Here is a 17,024-nt window from a genome sequence, read left to right as displayed (position 1 = left end):
CATATTGGGATGTTGATACAGTAACATCTTGGAATGTTGAACAGTAACATCTTGGATGTTGATACAGTACCATCTTGGAATGTTGATTAACATCTTGATATACAGTAACATCTTGGAATGTTGATACAGTAACATCTTGGATGTTGATACAGTAACATCTTGGAATGTTGATACAGTACCATCTTGGAATGTTGATACAGTACCATCTTGGAATGTTGATACAGTAACATCTTGTATTGGTAACATATTGGATGTTGATACAGTAACATCTTGGAATGTTGATACAGTAACATCTTGGAATGTTGATACAGTAACATCTTGGAATGTTGATACAGTAACATCTTGGAATGTTGATACAGTACAGTAACATCTTGGAAATGTTGATACAGTAACATCTTGGAATGTTGATACAGTAACATCTTGGAATGTTGATACAGTAACATCTTGGATGTTGATACAGTAACATCTTGGAATGTTGATACAGTAACATATTGGATTTGATGTACAGTAACATCTTGATACAGTAACATATTTGGATGTTGATAAAGTACCATCTTGGAATGTTGATACAGTACCATCTTGGAATGTTGATACAGTACAGTAACATCTTGTAATGTTGATACAGTAACATCTTGGATGTTGATACAGTAACATATTGGGATGTTGATACAGTAACATCTTGGAATGTTGATACAGTAACATCTTGGATGTTGATACAGTACCATCTTGGAATGTTGATACAGTAACATATTGTATTGGGTGTTGATACAGTACAGTAACATCTTGGAATGTTGATACAGTACCATCTTGGAATGTTGATACAGTAACATCTTGGATGTTGATACAGTACCATCTTGGAATGTTGATACAGTACAGTAACATCTTGAAATGTTGATACAGTAACATCTTGGGATGTTGATACAGTAACATCTTGGAATGTTGAAACAGTAACATCTTGGATGTTGATACAGTAACATATTTGGATGTTGATAAAGTACCATCTTGGAATGTTGATACAGTACCGTCTTGGAATGTTGGTACAGTACAGTAACATCTTGTAATGTTGATACAGTAACATCTTGGAATGTTGATACAGTAACATCTTGGATGTTGATACAGTAACATATTGGGATGTTGATACAGTAACACCTTGTAATGTTGATACAATACAGTAACATCTTGGAATGTTGATACTGTACAGTAACATCTTGAAATGTTGATACAGTAACATCTTGGAATGTTGATACAGTAACATCTTGGATGTTGATACAGTAACATATTGGGATGTTGATACAGTAACACCTTGGAATGTTGATACAATACAGTAACATCTTGGAATGTTGATACAGTACAGTAACATCTTGGAATGTTGATACAGTACCATCTTGGAATGTTAATACAGTAACATCTTGGGATGTTGATACAGTACCATCTTGGAATGTTGATACAATACAGTAACATCTTGGAATGTTGATACAGTACAGTAACATCTTGGAATGTTGATACAGTACAGTAACATCTTGGATGTTGTTTCAGTAACATCTTGGATGTTGACAGAGTAACATTGTGGAATGTTGATACATTACCATCTTGGAATGTTGATACAGTAACATCTTGGATGTTGATACAGTACCATCTTGGAATGTTAATACAGTACTGTAACATCTTGGAATGTTGATACAGTACCATCTTGGAATGGTAATACAGTAAAATCTTGGGATGTTGATATAGTACAGTAACATCTTGGAATGTTGATAAAATACAGTAACATCTTGGAATGTTGATACAGTACAGTAACATCTTGGAATGTTGATACAGTAACATCTTGGATGTTGATACAGTACAGTAACATCTTGGATTGTTGATACAGTAACATCTTGGAATGTTGATACAGTAACCTCTTGGATGTTGATACAGTAACATCTTGGAATGTTGATACAGTACAGTAACATCTTGGATGTTGTTTCAGTAACATCTTGGATGTTGATACAGTACCATCTTGGAATGTTGATGCAGTAACATATTGTATTGGATGTTGATACAGTACAGTAACATCTTGGATGTTGATACAGTACCATCTTGGAATGTTGATACAGTACAGTAACATCTTGAAATGTTGATACAGTAACATCTTGGAATGTTGATACAGTAACATCTTGGATGTTGATACAGTAACATATTGGGATGTTGATACAGTAACATCTTGGAATGTTGATACAGTAACATCTTGGATGTTGATACAGTACCATCTTGGAATGTTGATACAGTAACATATTGTATTGGGTGTTGATACAGTACAGTAACATCTTGGAATGTTGATACAGTGCCATCTTGGAATGTTGATACAGTACAGTAACATCTTGGAATGTTGATACAGTACAGTAACATCTTGGAATGTTGATACAGTACAGTAACATCTTGGATGTTGTTTCAGTAACATCTTGATGTTGACAGAGTAACATTGTGGAATGTTGATACATTACCATCTTGGAATGTTGATACAGTAACATCTTGGATGTTGATACAGTACCATCTTGGAATGTTGATACAGTAACATATTGTATTGGAATACAGTACAGTAACATCTTGGATGTTGATACAGTACCATCTTGGAATGTTGATACAGTACAGTAACATCTTGAAATGTTGATACAGTAACATCTTGGAATGTTGATACAGTAACATCTTGGATGTTGATACAGTAACATCTTGGAATGTTGATACAGTAACATCTTGGATGTTGATACAGTAACATCTTGGGATGTTGATACAGTAACATATTGCGATGTTGATACAGTACCATCTTGGATGTTGATACAGTAACATCTTGGATGTTGATACAGTAACATATTTGGATGTTGATAAAGTACCATCTTGGAATGTTGATACAGTACCATCTTGGAATGTTGGTACAGTACAGTAACATCTTGTAATGTTGATACAGTAACATCTTGTAATGTTGATACAGTAACATCTTGGATGTTGATACAGTAACATATTGGGATGTTGATACAGTAACACCTTGTAATGTTGATACAATACAGTAACATCTTGGAATGTTGATACAGTACAGTAACATCTTGAAATGTTGATACAGTAACATCTTGGAATGTTGATACAGTAACATCTTGGATGTTGATACAGTAACATATTGGGATGTTGATACAGTAACACCTTGGAATGTTGATACAATACAGTAACATCTTGGAATGTTGATACAGTACAGTAACATCTTGGAATGTTGATACAGTACCATCTTGGAATGTTAATACAGTAACATCTTGGGATGTTGATACAGTACCATCTTGGAATGTTGATACAATACAGTAACATCTTGGAATGTTGATACAGTACAGTAACATCTTGGAATGTTGATACAGTACAGTAACATCTTGGATGTTGTTTCAGTAACATCTTGGATGTTGATAGAGTAACATTGTGGAATGTTGATACATTACCATCTTGGAATGTTGATACAGTAACATCTTGGATGTTGATACAGTACCATCTTGGAATGTTAATACAGTACTGTAACATCTTGGAATGTTGATACAGTAACATCTTGGAATGTTGATACAGTAACATCTTGGATGTTGATACAGTAACATATTGGGATGTTGATACAGTAACATCTTGGAATGTTGATACAGTAACATCTTGGATGTTGATACAGTAACATATTTGGATGTTGATAAAGTACCATCTTGGAATGTTGATACAGTACCATCTTGGAATGTTGGTACAGTACAGTAACATCTTGTAATGTTGATACAGTAACATCTTGGAATGTTGATACAGTAACATCTTGGATGTTGATACAGTAACATATTGGGATGTTGATACAGTAACACCTTGGAATGTTGATACAATACAGTAACATCTTGGAATGTTGATACAGTACAGTAACATCTTGAAATGTTGATACAGTAACATCTTGGAATGTTGATACAGTAACATCTTGGAATGGTAATACAGTAAAATCTTGGGATGTTGATACAATACAGTAACATCTTGGAATGTTGATACAGTACAGTAACATCTTGGAATGTTGATACAGTACAGTAACATCTTGGATGTTGTTTCAGTAACATCTTGGATGTTGACAGAGTAACATTGTGGAATGTTGATACATTACCATCTTGGAATGTTGATACAGTAACATCTTGGATGTTGATACAGTACCATCTTGGAATGTTAATACAGTACTGTAACATCTTGGAATGTTGATACAGTACCATCTTGGAATGGTAATACAGTAAAATCTTGGGATGTTGATATAGTACAGTAACATCTTGGAATGTTGATAAAATACAGTAACATCTTGGAATGTTGATACAGTAACATCTTGGATGTTGATACAGTACAGTAACATCTTGGATTGTTGATACAGTAACATCTTGGAATGTTGATACAGTAACCTCTTGGATGTTGATACAGTACCATCTTGGAATGTTGATACAGTACATCAACATCTTGGAATGTTGATACAGTACAGTAACATCTTGGATGTTGTTTCAGTAACATCTTGGATGTTGATACAGTACCATCTTGGAATGTTGATACAGTAACATATTGTATTGGATGTTGATACAGTACAGTAACATATTGGATGTTGATACAGTACCATCTTGGAATGTTGATACAGTACAGTAACATCTTGAAATATTGATACAGTAACATATTGGGATGTTGATACAGTAACATCTTGGAATGTTGATACAGTAACATCTTGGATGTTGATACAGTACCATCTTGGAATGTTGATACAGTAACATATTGTATTGGGTGTTGATACAGTACAGTAACATCTTGGAATGTTGATACAGTACCATCTTGGAATGTTGATACAGTAACATCTTGGATGTTGATACAGTACCATCTTGGAATGTTGATACAGTACAGTAACATCTTGAAATGTTGATACAGTAACATCTTGGAATGTTGATACAGTAACATCTTGGATGTTGATATAGTAACATATTGGGATGTTGATACAGTAACATCTTGGAATGTTGATACAGTAACATCTTGGATGTTGATACAGTAACATCTTGGGATGTTGATACAGTAACATATTGCGATGTTGATACAGTACCATCTTGGATGTTGATACAGTAACATCTTGGATGTTGATACAGTAACATATTTGGATGTTGATAAAGTACCATCTTGGAATGTTGATACAGTACCATCTTGGAATGTTGATACATTAACATCTTGTAATGTTGATACAGTACTGTAACATCTTGGAATGTTGATACAGTACCATCTTGGAATGTTGATACAGTACTGTAACATCTTGGATGTTGATACAGTAACATCTTGGGATGTGGATACAGTACAGTAACATATTGGATGTTGATACAGTAACATATTTGGATGTTGATAAAGTACCATCTTGGAATGTTGATACAGTACCATCTTGGAATGTTGATACATTAACATCTTGTAATGTTGATACAGTACTGTAACATCTTGGAATGTTGATACAGTACCATCTTGGAATGTTGATACAGTACTGTAACATCTTGGATGTTGATACAGTAACATCTTGGGATGTGGATACAGTACAGTAACATATTGGATGTTGATACAGTAACATATTTGGATGTTGATAAAGTACCATCTTGGAATGTTGATACAGTACCATCTTGGAATGTTGATACAGTACAGTAACATCTTGTAATGTTGATACAGTACTGTAACATCTTGGAATGTTGATACAGTACCATCTTGGAATGTTGATACAGTACTGTAACATCTTGGATGTTGATACAGTAACATCTTGGGATGTTGATACAGTACAGTAACATCTTGGATGTTGATACAGTAACATCTTGGGATGTTGATACAGTAACATCTTGGATGTTGATACAGTAACATCTTGGGATGTTTATACAGTAACATATTGGATGTTGATACAGTACAGCAGCTTTCGCACATTTTTTAACCAGATAATTCAATTTTCACCTTGATTAAAAAAAACGTAGTTAATGGTTTGATACACTTAATGGGTTAGTGGACAACCTCCACTACAGGGCTTTTCTCTTACTGTACAGTAGGCTGTGCTGTTTCACCCAGTAGGCTGGTGAGGACAGCTACGCCCAGCCTCCAGCCCCCAGCCCCCAGGCCCCAGCCCCAGTGACATGGAGAGAGATAGAATACATCTGGTCTTGGGTTAGTGACTGAGAGTCAGGTCTATGTTACTGAAGGGATAAAGAAAGGTTACAGACATGGAGCCATAAAATGGATGCACCACAGTGAGCATCAGGAGAGAGAGAAAGTCGCAAAAGGACCAGGTAGAGAAGAAGAGAGGCGGAACGAAAGAGAGGTGGAGAGAAAGAGAGGTGGAGAGAAAGACGTCACAAGCTTGAAATGGAGCCACACACTCTAAGATGACCTATGAGCACCGCACAGAGAAGAGAGAAGGAGACAGTCATACCTATGGTTAGCTGTGCAATTCCTAAAAAACAATCAAAAGAGGCATATTTTAGGAGGCTGTGCACAGTTACAAATCATTTATAATAAGTCTATTCAAAGTGTAGAGATGTTTTTTTATAGAATGGACTGGCAACTAATTGAGCCATAAAATGTAACGAGGTATTTGTATAGCTATAATCTCACTATTAATAAGAAATGAAAGTTAAAATACATCTTCTATCTGGCCAAAAGGAGGAGAAAGTGTGTTCAGGACTGAATCTGTCTTCTTGTGTTCTGTCTGTAACGTATTGTAAGTGCTGTGTACCTTCATCCTCTGATACGTCCAATATCTCATCCACTGTTTCTGGGAAACTCATTCGATGTTTCTCTGTGGTGGTCTGAGGGAGAGAATGGGAGAAGAGAGACAGGTTAAAGACTGAATAAAGAGCAGCATAGAAGGAGTACAAACTACTCAAAATGTATATAATGTCTGCATCAAGAGGGACATAAAAAGCTTTAGGGGAAGATATTTGACAACACCAAAAAGTACTTCTAAACAGACTAAGAGGATCAACAGTGGTACTTATTTACTTCTCACCATGGAAACCGTCTCCTCAGTAACCAGTTTGAGAACGTCGATTACAGAGATGTACCCCAACCGCTTGGCGATGGACAGGGCTGACGTACCGTTCTAACAGAGAGAGAGAGAGGAGATAGACTGAAAGAGAGTTGTTGAACGGATGATGGAGTGTTGGAGGAGGATGACGGATGAGGTGGAGGACTGAAAGAGAGTTGTTGAACGGATGATGGAGTGTTGGAGGAGGATGATGGATGAGGTGGAGGACTGAAAGAGAGTTGTTGAACGGATGATGGAGTGTTGGAGGAGGATGACGGATGAGGTGGAGGACTGAAAGAGAGTTGTTGAACGGATGATGGAGTGTTGGAGGAGGATGATGGATGAGGTGGAGGACTGAAAGGGGGGGAAAGGCAGTGGTGCGTACAGTAGCGACCTCGTTCGGCTGGGCTCCATGTTTGAGCAGTAAGGTAACGATGTCTGTGTGGCCCTGTTGGGCTGCCTGGTGCAGGGCAGTATAACCAACCTGAGGGACAGAGATACAATCATTAACATACTGACCAGACACAATGAAAATAATCACATCACATAGACAGTTCATACTACTGCGCTTTACGGTCAACAATGCATTTTGGGAGAGTGTTCCATTGGCGTCCAGAGGGAGGTGCTCACCTTAGTCTTGCTGTTGACATTGGCCTGCTGCTGCAGGAGGAACTTCACCATCTTTACATTGCCATAGTGACAGGCAACATGGAGAGGGGTGTATCCCATCTGAAACAGAGACATGACGTGGGACAGAAACACAGAGTAGGACCCCATCAGTATCAAATACAACCAGCACACCCTAACAACTGGATAGCTATATAAACACGAGGTCACATGATTTCAAATTCAACACATACACACTACACAATATCTATAGTGTGTGTCCCCTTTACCCTACAAGCTCTGCGGTTGATACACAGAGTTTTCGGGTGATGTTGTCTAGTGAACCATGGAGGCTCCTGCTCTGAGGGTAGTTGGGTGTTGTTTATTATTATTATTGATGTTGGTATCGTAACCCTGAGCCAGGAGAAGCAGTCAGTGGCTATTTATACCAAGGAGAGGAAAGGTCACGTCTCAGACACTCTATCTGCCACGGAGCCCCCATCGTCCATCATGTAGCACTGTTACTGTTACCATACTGGCCTTGCATTAACATTCCCTGAATTCAAGATCAGCCTCAGATAACAAACTGTAACAGTGTGCATGTCATGATGAGGTAGGAGTGTGTACTTTATACCAACAACCTGGCACAAAGGAGGAGATTTCATGTATGATAGAATGCAATTATCTACTGCAATAGCCAATCATCTACAATCTCTCTAACAATTAAAAGTGTTAACAGAGTCCTGATGTACAGTATATGTCGCTGGGAGCTATTGATCAATGATACTGTTGTGTCCCTTGCCTTGTCCCAGAGGTCAACAGGAGTGTGGTCTTACCCGTGTGGCAGCATACACTGATGCCCCCTGCTTAGCCAGAATATCAGCGATGCCCACATGGCCTTCCTGTGCCACTAGGTGGAGAGGAGTCAGTCCACTCTGAAGGGAGAGGAGCCAGGGGCAAAGATACGGCATCTTGTTATAGCAGAACTAACAGCGCTCACCCAAATAATCCTAACTCCTTCCATGTATCAGTCCCTGACTCCTCACCTTGTTTCCCAGGTTGACGTTGGCCTGTTTGGAGATGAGCAGGGCGACCATGTCAGGCCGGCCCTCCTGAGCAGCCAGGTGGAGGGGCGTGACCCCCTGAAGGGACTCGGCGTTGGCCGAGGCACCGTACTGCAGCAGGCTGCTAGCAACCTCCACCTGGTTCTGCTTCGATGCTATGTGGAGAGGGGTGTAGCCATTCTAAAACAGAGAACCAAATGGGTATTAGTGTATAGTACAATTATATTTGTGTGTGTGTGTGTTTGCCTGGTCTCTCACCCTAGCTGCACTGTGTGGGGAGCCTCCCTTGCTGACCAGCAGGTTAACCACGTCCAGATTGTCATGATGGACAGCCACATGGAGAGAAGTCAGACCATTCTGAAGGTAAAGGAGACACACACATATAATAGCATCCTTCAATCTCAAAATACCTTTTGGCCATTCCCTCCACACACCCCTGTTCTTCCCTCCTCCCTGTGTTCTACAACCCTTACCTTGCCAGCAGCGTTAGGGTTGCCCCCTCTCTCCAGCAGCAGCTCTGCCACGTCCACTTTGCCATATTTTGAAGCCACATGGAGAGGAGTGAAGCCTTTCTGCAGAGTCATCCCAGATAGAGATAGAGAGACATTGGGGAGAGCACACAGGCCCACATAGAGAAAGATCCAGAGAGATTAGAGTGTGTGGGCATTGGACAAAATACTGTACCTTGGTCATCTTGGTATGCTGGGCTTCCATGTCCAGTAAGATGCGTGTGGTCTGAGCGTGTCCCTCACGGGCAGCGATGTGGAGGGGTGTGTGTCCGGATGTTGTGGTGGAGTTGGGGTTGGCCTTGTGCTCCAGTAGCAGCTTAACCAGCTCCTTGTGGCCCATCCGACACGCACAGTGGAGCGGTGTCTGGTCGTCCTGGACAGGGTGGTGCGGAGGACAGGAGAGAGGGAGGAGAGGCACAGACATTTGGTGTTGGGAGTCATGTGGGGAACTAGCAAGCGAATGTAATGTTTTTTTGATTGTGTTTGTGTGTGTGTGTGTGCGTGTGTGTGTGCATGTGTGTGCGTGTGTGTGCGTGCCTGTGCGTGTGTGTGTGTGTGTGTGTGTGCGTGCGCGCGTGCACGCGTGTGCGTGTGCGTGTGTGTGCGTGTGTGTAGTCATTACCTTGGCCTTGGCGTCTACCGGCGCTGCATTGGTCAGTAAGAACTCTGCCACCTCATAGTGTCCAGCTCTACATGCCATGTGGAGAGGAGTCTCCACTTTCTGCTCACACACAATCAGACAAACACAAATGTGCAAATAGTGTAAGTCCATAACACAAAATCATTGTGAAAAGGGGCCAGGGGAGCTGGTGCAGTAAATGATGAGGTGGATGGATGGGGAGGGGACTCACCACATTGGAAGCGCTGGGAGAAGCTCCCTTCTGTACCAGGATGGTGACTATTTTGCGGTGGCCCATGAACGAGGCTACATGTAAAGGGGTCAGGCCAGACTGGAGAGAGAAAAAACAGAAAATGAAACAATCATCCCTCTCTCCTTGGCAGAATCCCTCTCTTATCTTTCCCTGGCATACATTCCATCTCTTTGTCTCGCCCCAATCTCTCTCACCTCCGTCACAGCCTCTAGGGAAGCAGAGTGTTTCAGCAAGAGGTCCATCACACGCATGTGGTTCTTCTTACAGGCGATGTGAAGTGGAGTGAAACCATTCTGAGGACACAACAGCTGGGTCACTAAGGCACACCACCTCAACATAGCTGCACACTGAGGTGTGTGTGTGTATGTGTGTGTATGCGTGTATGTGTGTGTGTGGAATGAATACATAGTACTGGATATACAGTTGAAGTCAGAAGTTTACTTACACTTAGGTTGGAGTCATTAAAACTCGTTTTTTAACCACTCCACAAATTTCCTGTTAACAAACTATAGTTTTGGCAAGTCGGTTAGGACATCTACTTTGTGCATGACACAAGTAACTCTTCCAACAATTGTTTACAGACAGATTATTTAACTTATAATTGCCTGTATCACAATACGAGTGGGTCAGAAGTTTTATGTAAACTTCCAACTTCAACTGTACCTACCTACAGTTGAAGTCGAAAGTTTACATACACCTTAGCCAAATACATTTAAACTCTGTTTTTCACAATTCCTGACATTTAATCCTGGTAAACATTCCCTATCTTAGGTCAGTTAAGATCACCACTTTATTTTAAGAATGTGAAATGTCAGATTAATAGTAGAGAGAATGATTTACTTCAGCTTTTATTTCTATCATCACATTCCCAGTGGGTCAAAAGTTTACATATACTCAAATAGTATTTGGTAGCATTGTCTTTAAATTGTTTAACTTGGGTCAAACGTTTCAGGTAGCCTTCCACAAGCTTCCCACAATAAGTTGGGTGAATTTTGTCCCATTCCTCCTGACAGAGCTGGTGAAACTGAGTCAGGTTTGTAGGCCTCCTTGCTCACACAAGCTTTTTCAGTTTTGCCAACAAATTTTCTATAGGATTGAGGTCAAGGCTTTGTGATGGCCACTCCAATACCTTGACTTTGTTGTCCTTAAGCCGTTTTGCCACAACTTTGGAAGTATGCTTGGGGTCATTGTCCATTTGGAAGACCCATTTGCGACCAAGCTTTAACTTCCTGACTGATGTCTTGAGATGTTGCTTCAATATATCCACGTAATTTTCCTTCCTCATGATGCCATTTATTATGTGAAGTGCACCAGTCCCTCCTGCAGCAAAGCACCCCCACAACATGATGCTGCCACCACCGTGCTTCACGGTTGGGATGGTGTTCTTCGGCAAGCCTCCCCCTTTTTCCTCCACACGTAATGATGGTCATTATGGCCAAACAGTTCTATTTTTGTTTCATCAGACCAGATGACATTTCTACAAAAAGTACGATCTTTGTCCCCATGCACAGTTGCAAACCGTAGTCTGTCTTTTTTTATGGCAGTTTTGGAGCAGTGGCTTCTTCCATGCTGAGCGACCTTTCAGGTTATGTCAATATAGGAACCGTACCTGTTTCCTCCAGCATCTTCACAAGGTCCTTTGCTGTTGTTCTGGGATTGATTTGCACTTTTCGCACTAAAGTACGTTCATCTCCTGAGCGGTATGACAGCTGCGTGGTCCCATGGTTTTTATACTTGCGTACTACTGTTTGTACAGATGAACGTGGTACCTTCAGGCATTTGGAAATTGTTCCCAATGATGAACCAGACTTGTGGAGGTCTACAATATTTTTTCTGAGGTCTTGGCTGATTTCTTTAGATTTTCCCAGGATGTCAAGCAAAGAGGCACTGAGTTTGAAGGTAGGCCTTGAAATACATCCAGATGTACACCTCCAATTGACTCAAATGATGTAAATTAGCCTAACAGAAGCTTCTAAAGCCATGACATAATTGTCTGTAAGTTTCCAAGCTGTTTAAAGGCATAGTCAACCTAGTGTATGTAAACATCTGACCCACTGAATTGTGATACAGTGAATATGTCACACCCTGACCTTAGAGAGCCGTTTTATTTTTCTATTTGGTTAGGTCAGAGTGTGAGTTGGGGTGGGCTTTCTATGTTGTCCATTTCTTTGTTTTTGGCCGAGTATGGTTCCCAATCAGAGGCAGCTGTCTATCGTTGTCTCTGATTGGGAATCATACTTAGGCAGCCCTTTTTCCCACTTTTTGTGTTGTGGGATCTTGTTTTTGTTAGTTGCTAGTTTAGCGCTACAATTCTTTACGTGTCATTTATCTTTCTTCTTTTTTTTGTTGGTGATCATTTAATACATTTAAAATGTACGTCTACCACGCTGCACCTTGGTCTCATTCCGACGACAGCCGTAACAGAATTATAAGTGAAATAATCTGTCTGTAAACAATTGTTGGAAAAATGACTTGTGTCATGCACGAAGTAGATGTCCTAACCGACTTGCCATAACTATAGTTTGTTAACAAGAAATTTGTGGAGTGGTTGAAAAATGAGTTTCAATGATTCCAACCTAAGTGTATTTAAACTTCCGACTTCAACTGTATGTAGGATTGTAGTACTGACCAGTGCACGGGAGTTGGGTTTGGCTCCCTTGTCCAGCAGCACTTTGGCCATGCGGTGGTGCCCACAGTGGGCCGCCACATGCAGGGGGGTCAGGTGGTCCAGTGTGATGTCATCAATTGCAGCATTGTATTGCATTAGTTGCCTCACACAGTCCATGTGGTCCCCCTGTGCTGACATGTGGATGGGAGACAGGCCGTTCTGTAGGAGAGTGGGGGGGAGAGAGAAAGAGAAAGAGAGAGGGATGATGCAATCCATTACTTGTTGTGTTGTGTGCATGCAGTATTTGAGCACAACTGTCCAGGGATCAGACCTTGGTGGGTTAGCGTTAGGTGTACCTTGGTCTTGGCCTGGATGGGAGCCCCTTGGTCCAACAGGATCTCAATGATCCTCACGTGTCCATTCCTGGCTGCACAGTGCAGTGGAGTCAACTCATCCTGGAGCGAGAGAGAGAGAGAGAGGACACTTAACCACTGGTCTAGAGCAATATAGTATCATTTGTGTAACAGGGCAGGACTTGACACTAGAGACGAGAGAGAGACAAAGGGGATGCAGTCCAGTACCTTGGTCTTGGCATCAATCTGTGCCCCTCGATCCAGCAGGAGTCGTACCATGATCACATTCCCCCTCCTGGAAGCGATGTGCAAAGGTGTGATGCCATTCTAGAGAGAATTACAGAGGAGATAAGCAGTAAGACCAGAAAGAGACCCGTTGAGGGACTGGTAACAATACAACGTGTCAGTGATGCTAGGGCAGAGGGGAACAGACTTACCTTAGGGGTGAAGTTGACATTGGCTCCTCTGTTGAGCAACAGTTGGGCTACGCTCAGGTTCTCGTAGTGTGCAGCGATATGAAGCGGTGTGAAGCCTGTCTGTAGGGACACACAGGAGACCAGAGCTCTTATACTGAAGGCCTTGATGTGTTCTAATTTGAAAGTATCGTCTCCTCCACTCGCTCTGGGACACACTAAACTAAGTGAAGACAAACACACGGTGAGTACCTACCTTGCTCAGGACGTCTGCGTTGGGGTCGTTCTGTAGAAGCACAGCAGCTGTGCGCGTGTCATCGTTCCGCGCTGCTATGTGCAGCGCTGGGAGGCGAACTTTGCCCTTGGTGCCGTAATTGATGAGCAGGGCCACAACGTTCTCATGTCCCTGCTGAAGAGCCACGGCGAGAGGGGTAAAGCCATCCTGAAAGAGGAGAGAGAAGCGGAGACAGAGGCAAAGAAAGGTTTAGTGACCCAGAGAGACAGATGGGGAAGGGAAGGACAGTGAGAGTCAAAAGGATTGATAAGTGATATAGGGAATAGTACAGGAGGTGTGTTGTAAAGTTCGAAAAATAATAATTTCCTGCTTAAACCTTCCTGATCTGGGAATGTTCCATCCGGGATTCCTGAAAAACCTGGGAATTTGGTGAAAGTTTTTTTTTTTTGTGCAACCCTTTTTAACCCATTTTTCTCCCCAATTGGTAGTTACAGTCTTGTCCCATTGCTGCAACTCCCCTACGTACTCGGAGAGGTGAATGTCGAGAACCATTTGTCCTCCAAAACATGGTATACTTACGCTTGCTCGTGCCCGGCCCGCCACAAGGAGTCACTGGAGCACGATGGAACAAGGAAATCCTGGCCGGCCACACCCTCCCCTAACCCTGACGACGCTGAGCCAATTGTGCGCCGCCTCATGGGTCTCCCGGTCACGTCCAGCTGTCACACAGCCTGGGATCAAACCCGGGGCTGTAGTGACGCCTCAAGTACTGTGATGTAGTACCTTAGAACCCTGCACCACTCGGGAGGCCCTGTATTTTGCAACCCTGAATCTGCTGATTGGCTGTTACCTCAGTAGGAATGCTTTGATTGGCCCCGTTCTCCAAAAGGAACTTCACAACTTCTAGATGATTCTCTTGTGCGGCCATGTAGAGCGGCGTGAAGCCCTTCTGTTACAGACAGACACACACATGGACACATACACACAGGAAGGAGCACAACACAGCAGCAGCAACACACACACACACACACACACACACACACACACACACACACACACACACACACACACACACACACACACACACACACACACAGAGAGGAAACACAAGCACACAGAAAGACAAGAAGGCATACAGATATTAACAGAGTTGCATTTAGCTAATACACTCTTAGAAAAGAGGGTTCCATAAGGGTTCTTCGGCTATCTCCATAGGAGAACCCTTTTTGGTTCCAGGTAGAAATCTTTTGGGTTCTACCTGGAACCAAAAGGGTTCTATGTGGAACCAAAAAGGGTTCTGCAAAGGGTTTTCCTACGGGGAACCCTTTTAGGTTAGCGAGAGCACCTTTTTTCTAAGAGTGTACGATGGCCTGACATCATGTTTCAATCGGGAGTTGGGCCAAATGCAGGAGCTTATGCACACCCAAAAATGTTAGTAGAGGTGCTGACTCACAGAATAGTAAACTGAAACTGTGTAAAAATAAAGAATGTTGCGCACTATAAATGCTCCCAACAAATTCATGAGCATATATACAGTAGAGTGTGCGACTTTCTTTCTTTCTACTCAATCAGGGTTGGGGTCAATTCTGAATTGTATTGAAAATAGCTCTCTTTAATTAGGGATCCTAGCGCCAAAGGTGCAGGAACCCTATTGCTTTTGTTAGTGTTCTTCTTTGTGCATTTTTCATTTGGGTCAATATCTCAACAACACATGGGTAAAACGTTGTAGAATTTGTCAGGATGGTAGAACCCATCATGCGTACCTATGATGCACTCATTGGCCCCTAGGTAATGTAGCACTACAGTTCATTTAAAACCATGCACACATTCAAAACACATTCAAAACGTTTGCCCAAACTATCAAATCCAACTCGTACAGGTGATTGACAACATGTCCCTGAAGACATGTACGAAGTTCAGTGTTGATATCTTAAAATAACATGGAAAACACAGGTCATGTGACTTTGACCAAAAAGTGCTAGTGTAATGCTAATGCTAAAAAGATTGAACATTTCTTCTTCACATGAACCGCAACTCCGATTCACTGAATATTTGATATGTAGAATCTCCGAACTAGTCCCTAGCTAAATTGCTAAGGAAAATGTGTTGTGGTTAAAGATGGCCTTTACTGAGGCGCTACTGTGAACTGAAGGCTATAACTATTGAACTATAGGACTTAGGGGAATGGAATTTGGTAAACATGAAGTTGGAAGGGACAGTAGTCTATGGCAGTAGCATGGTAGCATGTAGTAGACATACCTCATCACGTATTATAGGTAGAATCGTGCAATTTGGAAAACGTGCAATTGGTAAACATGCTTAAAGGTATGGCCTTTGCCCATTTCATTGCCAGAGTGCCCGACGAGTGACCAAGAGGTGCTATTTCTATTACTCGGACCCTGTTAATGCTGCTCTCAGTGCTGCTCACAGCAATACTTGAATTTGAATTGAATTGGGCGCATCCCACAGGAAGCAGAAATTGCATTGAATTTGAAATAAATTAAGTACAATTGAAGGAAATTCAATGAAATTCAAATAGCTACAATTCACTATACAAATATTTATTTTGACATCTTGTATGGTACAGTACTATACTATGTATAACATAATGAAAAAATACATTTTTAAGTTTAAGTTTTAAATAATTACAATGGTCTGGAAATATTCTAAGATCATTTTGTAGGTTGTCTGTAATAATTCATAATTTATTTACATGTTATTAACTATCTGGGGGGGAAAATAAATGTCCCATTAGTTCCAACACTCCAGAATGTAAGGGAACTACCTAACATTTCATGACAAAAATACAAATCAAGATGCTGATAAAAATGTCAGTTATAATCAAGCTTATGTTGAAATGGTATCTTTATTCTTTTCAGTAATAACTGGCAGATGTGGCAAAGGAATGAGACGTTCATGTTTCATGTCTCAGTTCAATTTCTTTGAATTAAATTATACTTCCTTTAATTCAAATTCAAATTTCAATTCATGGGTTGAATCGAAATACATTCCGAAATTCAGACCCCAAACCCTGAGTTCCATGCAGTATAATGCAGCATAACTGTATTATAACTGTATCTAACTGTATGTGTATCCGTTGTGGCTGGTGGCTCTTCTGCAGGGGGTCCTGCCAGTGGGGTCGGGGTCTCTTCTGACACTGGTGGGGGTCTCACCTGGGACTGGGCATTGATGTTGGCCCCGTAATTTACCAGCTCTGCCACCACTTGCTCCTGCCCAGCCAGGGCAGCAATGTGCAGAGCTGTGTTGCCTTTCTGTGGAGGCACAGGACAAGAGCAGACATGAGACATAATGTTTGTGTGAAAGCATC

The 17,024-nt window shown here is 41.4% G+C and overlaps 1 protein-coding gene across 14 annotated transcripts in view; it reads right to left on the bottom strand.

Moving 5' to 3' along the window:
• Nucleotides 1-17,024, bottom strand: part of LOC112248502 (ankyrin-1) — a 214,985-nt gene that overhangs the window by 54,153 nt on the left and 143,808 nt on the right. For 10 of the 14 annotated variants that reach the window (XM_042320616.1, XM_042320621.1, XM_042320623.1 and 7 more), the window contains exons 4-23: nt 16,780-16,968; nt 14,547-14,645; nt 13,718-13,903; nt 13,486-13,584; nt 13,277-13,375; nt 13,052-13,150; nt 12,717-12,914; nt 10,282-10,380; nt 10,067-10,165; nt 9,838-9,936; nt 9,391-9,588; nt 9,180-9,278; nt 8,965-9,063; nt 8,689-8,886; nt 8,479-8,577; nt 7,667-7,765; nt 7,422-7,520; nt 7,019-7,111; nt 6,746-6,818; nt 6,443-6,463 (exon numbers count right to left, since the gene is read on the bottom strand). In XM_042320616.1, the coding sequence (XP_042176550.1) occupies nt 6,443-6,463; nt 6,746-6,818; nt 7,019-7,111; nt 7,422-7,520; nt 7,667-7,765; nt 8,479-8,577; nt 8,689-8,886; nt 8,965-9,063; nt 9,180-9,278; nt 9,391-9,588; nt 9,838-9,936; nt 10,067-10,165; nt 10,282-10,380; nt 12,717-12,914; nt 13,052-13,150; nt 13,277-13,375; nt 13,486-13,584; nt 13,718-13,903; nt 14,547-14,645; nt 16,780-16,968 (2,344 nt within the window). The remainder of the gene's footprint in view (nt 1-6,442; nt 6,464-6,745; nt 6,819-7,018; nt 7,112-7,421; nt 7,521-7,666; nt 7,766-8,478; nt 8,578-8,688; nt 8,887-8,964; nt 9,064-9,179; nt 9,279-9,390; nt 9,589-9,837; nt 9,937-10,066; nt 10,166-10,281; nt 10,381-12,716; nt 12,915-13,051; nt 13,151-13,276; nt 13,376-13,485; nt 13,585-13,717; nt 13,904-14,546; nt 14,646-16,779; nt 16,969-17,024) is intronic. The other 4 variants (XM_042320617.1, XM_042320627.1, XM_042320618.1 and 1 more) reach the window with 3 other exon arrangements.

The sequence above is a fragment of the Oncorhynchus tshawytscha genome, linkage group LG04 (assembly GCF_018296145.1).
Source record: "Oncorhynchus tshawytscha isolate Ot180627B linkage group LG04, Otsh_v2.0, whole genome shotgun sequence".
In the NCBI taxonomy this organism is placed as follows: Eukaryota; Metazoa; Chordata; class Actinopteri; order Salmoniformes; family Salmonidae; genus Oncorhynchus; species Oncorhynchus tshawytscha.
Note: the sequence above shows the minus strand (reverse complement) of the source record. Positions and strands in the feature narration are given on the sequence as shown.